The sequence below is a fragment of the Neodiprion lecontei genome, chromosome 7 (assembly GCF_021901455.1).
Source record: "Neodiprion lecontei isolate iyNeoLeco1 chromosome 7, iyNeoLeco1.1, whole genome shotgun sequence".
In the NCBI taxonomy this organism is placed as follows: domain Eukaryota; kingdom Metazoa; phylum Arthropoda; class Insecta; order Hymenoptera; family Diprionidae; genus Neodiprion; species Neodiprion lecontei.
In genome coordinates this window covers 26,408,749-26,417,648 of record NC_060266.1, presented here as the reverse complement: position 1 = coordinate 26,417,648, position 8,900 = coordinate 26,408,749, and the positions used below count along the sequence as shown (strand labels likewise).

General features: G+C 40.8%; 1 protein-coding gene across 3 annotated transcripts; it reads right to left on the bottom strand.

Annotated features, from left to right (window-relative positions):
• Nucleotides 1-421: 421 nt before the first annotated feature.
• LOC107220862 (relaxin receptor 1) lies at nt 422-8,474 on the bottom strand. 3 transcript variants are annotated; one of them, XM_015659627.2, is made up of 21 exons: nt 8,268-8,474; nt 6,004-6,123; nt 5,858-5,926; nt 5,670-5,784; nt 5,481-5,552; nt 5,330-5,401; nt 5,107-5,250; nt 4,512-4,580; nt 4,356-4,427; nt 4,194-4,265; nt 4,037-4,108; nt 3,374-3,445; nt 3,210-3,281; nt 3,071-3,141; nt 2,772-2,933; nt 2,560-2,705; nt 2,330-2,480; nt 1,655-1,784; nt 1,380-1,570; nt 921-1,073; nt 422-803 (listed from the first exon to the last, which is right to left on the bottom strand). In XM_015659627.2, the coding sequence occupies exons 1-21, from the start codon at nt 8,353-8,355 to the stop codon at nt 652-654; spliced, it is 2,265 nt and encodes a 754-aa protein (XP_015515113.1). In that variant the 5' UTR covers nt 8,356-8,474; the 3' UTR covers nt 422-651. The 3 variants fall into 3 exon arrangements, with proteins under 3 accessions (XP_015515113.1, XP_046602018.1, XP_046602019.1); XM_046746062.1 differs by lacking the exons at nt 4,194-4,265; nt 4,356-4,427; nt 4,512-4,580; XM_046746063.1 differs by lacking the exons at nt 4,037-4,108; nt 4,194-4,265; nt 4,356-4,427; nt 4,512-4,580.
• Nucleotides 8,475-8,900: the final 426 nt, after the last annotated feature.

Genomic DNA, 8,900 nt, shown 5'->3' with positions numbered 1-8,900 from the left:
TGTCAAGGATAGCGCCACCGATCGGTGAGAACTGCAGAGAAGTGGCGCGTCTTCCGAGAATTCATACGAATTACCCGCAAGATGTTCCGCGAAAAGAATTTCTCTACAAACGATATAACGGAATTAAGTTTTGAAAGCAATTTTTTACTCCAAGGTACATGGTGCAAATCATACTGATACGAGTATTGTTGCAGATTTTGTAACTATACGTCGATGATCACCACGAGTCTTAAGAAGAGCAAATTTGAATTTCACTTTGAAACATTTGATTATTGGAATACGTGAATCTCCACCTTAAGACAACAGAGATGGTCGAAAGGACATTTTTGGATTATGCAGATTTGCGGAAAACGAGAACTCTCGAAAATCCTTAATCTCTTGACAGCAGCGGTCTAAAAGGAATAAATAAGAATATTGAAAATAAATTGTAGCAGAATTTCATAGTCGATTCAAAAATTATAAAATTTTTCAATTACAAAAGTCACTTAACATCCATGATAAATTCGAATAATTTGAACCGCCTCGACTTGAAGCTGTGCCGCGTATGAAAAGATAAAATATCGCTCACACTGTCCACGATGGGATAAAAGCAACGACAAAAATTGTAATCATAATAGTAATATCGTAATGTATTCGTTGTCCATCGCTCGTTCAAAACGAGTGATTGTCAAGTTTTTTCTTGCACCCCTCGTCGTTGAATGGCGTCGAGTAGCGAATCCCTTGGGTGCCAATCGACTCTTTATGATCCGTTGACAAAACCAGGATTACATTTTTGTTACTAGAGGATCTTGAAATCTGCGTATCTGGATAATAAGAGAGGAAGTAGCAATCGGTTGAGAATCTTTATAAGTATGAACGTGATTAGAAATAAAAAAAAAAAAAAATTAACGACATGTAAAACTATATTTCATCAAAAATACCGGACTGTCTTCTGCTGACAATGTTTCGAATCCGTCCAAACCAGCCCTCGGCTAAACGCTCGCGAAACTTCGGTGTCGTAAATGTGTAGAGCAAAGGATTCACTGCGCTGTTTACCGGAAGAATAAATATGACGACCCAGGCGTGAAGATCCGCTGAAACCAATAAAGGAAAACATAGATTTATGGATTGCCGAATTGCACTTTCTTACCGCTTGAAAGTTATCAGCTAATAAACTGTGACCCTTGTTTCCAACACGAGGAAGACAAAAGAGCAGATTTCAGTCAAAACCGTAAAAAAGAGGGACGCGTGAAGGCTTTTTTGTAAAAAATGCCCAAGTCGGTTATATTTTTCGTAACAAATGTGATTCGAATAATAAAACTGAGGTACGAAAATTTACATAAATGAAAAACTTAATCTGCTCTTTCATTCTCTCTGCTGGTGTTATTATATTCACTCACGTGGTACCGGGTACTTGGTCATAGCCACGATTTTGAGGACGATGATCGGTACCCAGCAAGCAGCGTCGGTCAGCACGATCAAAAAGAACCTCAGAGCAAATTCCGAGTCGCCGACAGCAAGGGGGGTCGCGTGTCTCGTTCTCCAAATGCTCGCAAACATACCCGTGTAGACGTAGAAGATGACGACGAGTCTGCGAATTGTGCGGGAAAGGTCGCGTGAAGGTTTTGCAGAAAAGCACACGAGGTACAAAGATGTACAACGGCCGAAAGCTCACCCGAAGAAATTCATCCCAAGAAATACGAACGCCGAATATTCCCAGCCGACGAGAAAGGGGTTGTCGATGTGCAGAGGAAAACACATACCGTTCGCCCCGTAGAACCTCGTGCTACTTCTCCAGTGTATAACTAATAATTGAAGATCATCGTCGTGAATTAAATGAATTTAACATCAATGACAAACCTTTGAATTTGCAGCAGCTCTTCTCGCACGAATCTTTAAAATATCATTATAATACATTGAAGGTCAAATTTCCAAGCTGAAATAGTATAACTAGGAATAAAAGTATCTCCCTGCCGCATAGATCTAACGCAGTCAGTATTGAAAATAGTTATGCGAGAGCGATATGCGATTACAATAGACTTCCAATTGAACTCAAAACCTTAAATACCGAAAGTTGAATGAAAATTGAGTCAAAGAATTCGGTATAATTTGATCATTAAATCTCACCAAACTACAATGTGATAAATACTTATAAGGATGTTCACTTATCACAGAGTATATATTCTATTTAATCGCGTTTCTAGGATTTTATATCGTTAGTTTTTTCAAGTTTCCGTACCAAGCGACGAACAAATAACACCCGATTACCTCTGCGGGGTTTACTTGACGATTCTCAAATTATTACGTGAATATTTTCGGTTCAACAAACACGAGATACTAAATCGCTTACTCGGTATTAGAGCAACGATGACGCCGACCACCCAGATCACTATCATCGACGAATAGGCATTCCGTGCTGTCAATGGTCGATTGATCTTCAGAGGCGATGCGATCAGTACGAATCTCTCCACCGACATGAACGACAGTATCAGAACCGAGACCTTGAAATTTTCCAATAACGATCACGCGACGTGTAATTATTTAAACAATGATAAATCAACGGTAAGCTTGCGTCCAAACCTCGGAGGAGATCATCGCAAGAGCTCCGACTATCGTGCAGCCCCAGGAACTCATCCAGTCGTTTGCCATCACGTTGTAGACGTCGCGGTACTGCAAATCCTTCGCAGCGATCGTCAACAAGTAAAATCCCATCAGCATGTCGGAGACTGAAATAATCAGGTGTGAGGGTCGAGCGATGAACAAAGTGGGAACGTTGTCGAAACGATATTCACCTGCCAAATTTCTGATCATTATGCTGAGCACCCGATTCTCATCTCTAGCCGTTAGTCGCCCCCAAAGGACCAGCGCGTTCCCCAAACACGTGACACAGGATATGCCCCAGACCGCAGCCCGCAGGAGAGGCTTACCCAGAAGATCAGACAGGGAAGATACTCCTGTGTTTCGTTTGAAAATTAGTTAGATTTTTCAAACGTTCGGGTTGTGGGAATTGGAATATCGTTTTTCTAACCGGGTGCGCAAAGTCAGAGTTCGCGCACTCGGTTAGGAAAAATAGTAAGCTACTATTTTCTACCGTCGCTTCGGGGCAGGCAAACTTGAACTTGTGGCGCGTAGGTTGTGCAGTAGTGAAATTTCTTGAAATATCTGCAAAGATGGGACAGAGAATGAGTAGAATAAAATTTCGGTCCAGGATTGGCTGTGTATAAACTCACACGAATGACAAATTCGGTAACATTGAAAATACGTTCTTGTCCATGTTATCGATTTCGATTTCTTGAAGGTCCCTGTGCAAAACAAATACCATGTCAGTCTGTGAACGTATCTCAAGTTGTAAGTCGATAAGTTTAAAATGAATAAAAAAAATAACGTATCTTACAGGGATCGAAGATCCTGCAAGGGATTCAGAACGTCTATGCTCAGATTCTCGATCGGGTTGAAGCCCAGGATCCTGTGAAGCGAAAAGGATCGTACTCGACAACTGGGGATTATCCGTGAAATTCAGTTATATTTCTTGCCGTTTGCATAGAGTGGAAAATCCGGAACGCAAGTATTTCCCGTCAGGCAAGGCGATACGTGATATTTTCGAGAGGGGGGGAAAACGTGTGTTGAATTTACGATACGTAGGTGCAGGTCGACGGGAGCAAACAATTGTTGCAACGCCGAAGCACGTATCGAGATTACACCGTGATCGTGCAGTGGTACGTATGTGGGATCGGGATTAGTGGAGATACTCTTTGCAATAATCACGCGCCTAGCCTGGTCATTTCACGAAGGAATTGTTTGTTTCATTTTATAAGAAATATTCTTTAGTTCGTTGTGATGAAACGGTAGTTTTTTCATTAATGTTAGGCTGTTTTTTCATGCAAACACCCTTGTATTTTGCAAAAATACCGTACGTCATTGGGGGAAATGGAATTTAATTTTGTATCCTTCGGACTCGAAAACACAATATTTGCCAAAAACATACCATGCGGATCATATGAAATATTTTTTGGCAGACCTGAGTTAACGAGGAGAACGATCACAGTGCGATACTTACAATTTCCGCAGTTTTTCCAACGGAAGAAATAGATGCGGTGAAAGGGTAATTATCGCGTTGTATGCCAAGTTGCTGGAAAAATTACAAAAAGTTACATTTTCGACTGAATTCGACACACTTATCGATTGCCTGCTGCGTGATGTGAGTGAAAACTCACAGTTCAACGAGATTCTGCTGGTTCTTAAACGCGTTCTTACGTATCGTGCGAATTTCGTTGTTCTTCAGGCTCCTGCGAAAAAAAGTGTACTGCGGATAACTGAAATTTTTCAAACTGAACAATTCCGCGATACCGAATCACGATCGAGCATGTGATACGTACAATCCGGTCAGACCTGGCAATCCGGATAGCAAATCTTCCGAGATTTCATCGATTCTGTTCATTTCCAAGTACCTACAGTGGTATATGAATTTCAGAGAGTAATTGGCGGCTGATCGAGGAATTACAGTGCGAAATCGTTTACGTAGATAAACTTACAGTTCCTTCAAACGTGGCATGTAAGGGAGCTTCAAGCAGCTCGAACAAATATTGTTTCTATTTAATCCGCTGTAAAAGATTTCAGTCGTCATACATTTGAGTACAATACCGTACAATATCGATGCTTTAAGCGATCTACTTTTTCCAAACAGCCCGACAAGCTACACTCTCAAGATTGGAGTAAACTCGAATCTCTCGTTGTGCAATCCGTACACAAATAGGTGCAACCTGGGAATGCGCGCGGCCACTACTTCGTTCGTATAACGTGTTCTTACATCGTGTGCAAAGTGAGAATTTGCGAGCGGAACGAAGCGATATACCGGGCCGCGTTTCTAATTCACTACAATTTCCCTGATTGCAAGAATTTTCCGTCTCCGCGTAACAGGATACGCGTTCTCAATTTGCATCAACCACCCCCACGATTATTCGCATACGTCGGTGAGTGCAATTTGTGTGATACGCGAAATTACAGACAAATTACTCGGACGTTTGACGAGAAATACTCGATGCGTTCTCAAAACGCTGTCACTTATTGGCAAAGACATGATGTAACTTTGAGGCTGCAAATTAAAGTGAGAAAATTTTGCGATCTCACATCCATCCCACGGAAGTTTGGTTCTCGAAATCGGTGAGATCGGCGTACTCGATGCGGTTTCCTTCGACAAGGAGCATCTTGAGGGATTCCAGCCCGGTAAAATGTCCTCTGCGAAGCTCGGTGAGCTTATTGTTCAACAGAGTCCTGCGAACGGTCACTTTCCAGTTATTGCGTAAGGGTGGCACCTCCCGCTCAACCCTATCTTGGATAAAATTGCACTTACAGCCACACCAGATTTTTCTGATTCTCGAAGGCGCCCGGCTCAATCTGCGCTATCTCGTCGTCGTCCATCAACCTGGAATCAAACGCATCCCGAATCTTATCGAAAGTAATTGAGTATGAGAAAAAATATTCCTTACAGAGAATCGACTCACAGCGTCGTTAGCCGTCCGTAGGAAACCAATGCATTCTTTCCTATCGTGCTCAGCGAGTTGTTCGTCAGGACTCTGTAAAGCGATTTTGCAAATAAGACGCAGTGCTATTTGACATGGTAAATTTTTCTCTATTTCATCCTACTCGTAATAGAAATTTTTTAAACTATGAGTCTATCTTAAATCACTCAAATGCTAGTCAAGTTCGAAGTCATGTTCTCCGGAATCCTTGTTAGTCCTGCTCCGACGCATGTCACTTGACACGCCGTTCTCCCACGATGGCATTTTTTTGGTGGTTGAAAACTTTCTGGAATGAAGAAAGACGAGTTGAAGATATCCAAAAGCGTTAAATCTGGTTCGATAACCGTTTCTTAAATTACCGCAGGTCAGTTCGATGCCCGAGCTCATTGCGTACGAGTAGAAAAAGTCCCAACTTCCGTTCGAATCGACTGCAAAATTGCGCAAATAAAAAGAGAATAATTTTATATTAGTACCAATATACCTCCAGGCTTCAACTCAAACTCACAGCATTCGTCCTCGTTCTCGTCGTCCCCGTACGGGCAGTTTGGTACTTTGTCGCACCACTCGCGCTGAGCAATGCAGACGGTACTGTTGGCGCAGGGAAACGTCCCCCTCGGACATTCGTCTGCGAATAATTAAAGATTTCGGTCTTGCCTTTCTACTTTCAAGTTTCGTGGCCAAGTTGTTGGGAAATATTGAATTATTTATTCTCGAGATACCTTAATTAATGCACGTTACCATTCATGACACGCTGTAAGACGAGTTAAGAGGGGGGGTACAGCTTGGACGGTTCAAATCATACCTACTTGAGTTTTTTTTTTTTATGCGAACACTCACAGCAAGTTGAATTTGAAGGCTTTATTATTTATAGTTTCAAGAATATTTTGCAATTTTTTCATCAAAATTATTAACGAAATGACGGTATGGCTCGTGTAAGTAAAACTATAAGTAGTAAAGCCCTGAAACGCAAATTGCTCTTAGGGTTTTCAATTTAATTTTTAAAAGAAACTTCTAAAAATACGTACGATTTGAGACCGACCAAGCAGTATACCCCCGTCCTTAAGGCACTCTTACAATTTTTATGGCCGTCATTCATATTCTGCGGAGGTAATAGTTTCGGAGAGGGGAAGATTTGATTCTTTGACGAGTGCGAACCGCGAGATGTCAACTGATCTTTATTAATATTGATTCATTGACGAGTCGTACCTTGGCACGTACAATGTAAGAGATTTTTATTTTTTATCTTTTCAACTTTTATATACGATCATATTCCACGCTGAACTCGATCCGAGGCTGCTCAACCTTATTTATAACAAGGAAACGATCGTTAATTTCTATTTTCAAAAGTCGATACGTTGAGCGGTTGCGCCTTGGCAATTTCACCTTTGGCATTTGATCTTGAAAATCCGCGCAATCGTGACATTGTTGATTATTTATCACCTTGAAATTGAAATTGACTACATTTCCTCGACCGTTTGTAATTGTAGTAGCCGTGCTATCGATGCATAATCAATAACGTCCGCTGATGGAAATTATTCGTTGGAAGGTGGTCGTCGCAATGAATTCACTACTTCGACGGCAGAACGCATATTATCACCATTATCGGAGGGAAAAACTATCATCAAGTTTTCCACAATTACGTTTGAGGCTGATCGTAAACTTGTAATGCGTAAAAGTGTTTGCGTGGCGGTTACTCTTTTTATGTTACGTATCCGACGATATATTCCAACTAATTGTAAGAGAATGCCAACGGATTGTTAACGAACAGTATAAATCTGAAAGGATCCAGATATAACTCGAGCAAAATGTCAAGTATGTTATTCGCCTTTCTGACAACGAGATTATTAATTTGTTTACACGCGTATTGCACTGGAAAAGAACCTGCGTCATTACAATAAGCGTAATTCTGTGATTGTCCATCCAACTGCTCATATATTATTTCCCTCACAGTTCATAGGTAATTTTGCGTGTAAATTGCAATTTGTTTGTACGGCAGTTAGGAGTTGCTGCCAGCAAAAATAAATTGCAGGCGATCAAATAGCAAAAGATTGACAAATTTTCAAATCAACCAATTCGAATTTCTAATTTTAAACAGCATGCAAAATGTGTAATTCTACACGAATACCAATTCGTTACATCATATCTGACGAACAGATCAAACGGTAATTGGACAGCAAAGTCATTAAAATGTTAATCGCATTAGTGCAGTAAGCTTTTGTCTCCGCGAAGATGTAAGTTTCGCTTTTAATTACAATCCGAGCGTGTCGAAGAATGCGAAATATGGTTCAAAGTTTATGGTCATGATTTATCGACTAATTGGCTGAGTTTTTCGCCAAAATACAGAAAAAACCTAACTAAATTCTGGTGAGAAAACTCGCAGCAAAAATTAAGGAAAATTTTTTTTAAGCCAAATTTAGAAACTGCACTCCAAATTTTTAGTGAACTTTCTAAGAATTTGAAAAAAAATGATGAATAGTGGAAAATCAAAAAAACCATTTTGAATTCAATTTGAAAAAAGCTCGGGGAGAATGTGGAAGATCATTCAAATTTTTCGAAAATCCACTGAATATTTTTTCAAATCTTTGAATTTCACCAAAAATAGATGAGAAACGTTGTAATATTTTCGGAAGGCTTCGAAGACCTTTTCACTTGCAAATACAAACATCACGTTTTCTTTTTTGCACACTTTACAACTCGTCGAACGTAGCATTCGTTCGGTTCGTGGGATGTAGATTGTCAGAAAACAAGAAAAATTGTCTGAGAACGTACCTTGACTGAAGTAATACATCAAACCGGACAGGATAATGAGAAAAGATATCAGAGACACGCCAACTTTGGCGATGTGTTTGTACTTCATTTCGAAGCCGATGGCAGGAGCGTAGTTTTATGGAAAACGGACTCCTCGCTGAGGGAGGAATCCTCTTTGAAATAAAGCAGCCCTTGTCGAAGTCCGCGCCGTGCGCCGATATCCTCGCAACTGCAGCTTGCATTCGCAAGCTCTGACGGTTCAGCGCTTCGAGACACGCGCTGCTTCAAATCACAGTGATGCGTTTAACCGCCCCAGGAAAAAGTTCAAAGGTCATTTCAATCGAATGCGGTAATACTATCTTGACACACCGTTAGCTGTGATAATTCGTGGCGAAAAAATATCTATCAAGAAAGGGGACGGAAGAACAAGTAAATTATTCTCGAGCTTTTGAGTCAAATTCGGGATTCGAGGATGCCGGAGACATCATTGTTGTTATCATGTCGTGATGATGATGTGTATATTAGGGTGGTCCTTATTTGGCGGTCGGAGGAATTTTCATTGCGACGCCCCTTAGATCTGTTCCAAATCAATATAAAAAAATCTGTGTAAAATTTCAAGCCTGTACGTCGACTGGAAAAGGTGTCTCTTAAGCT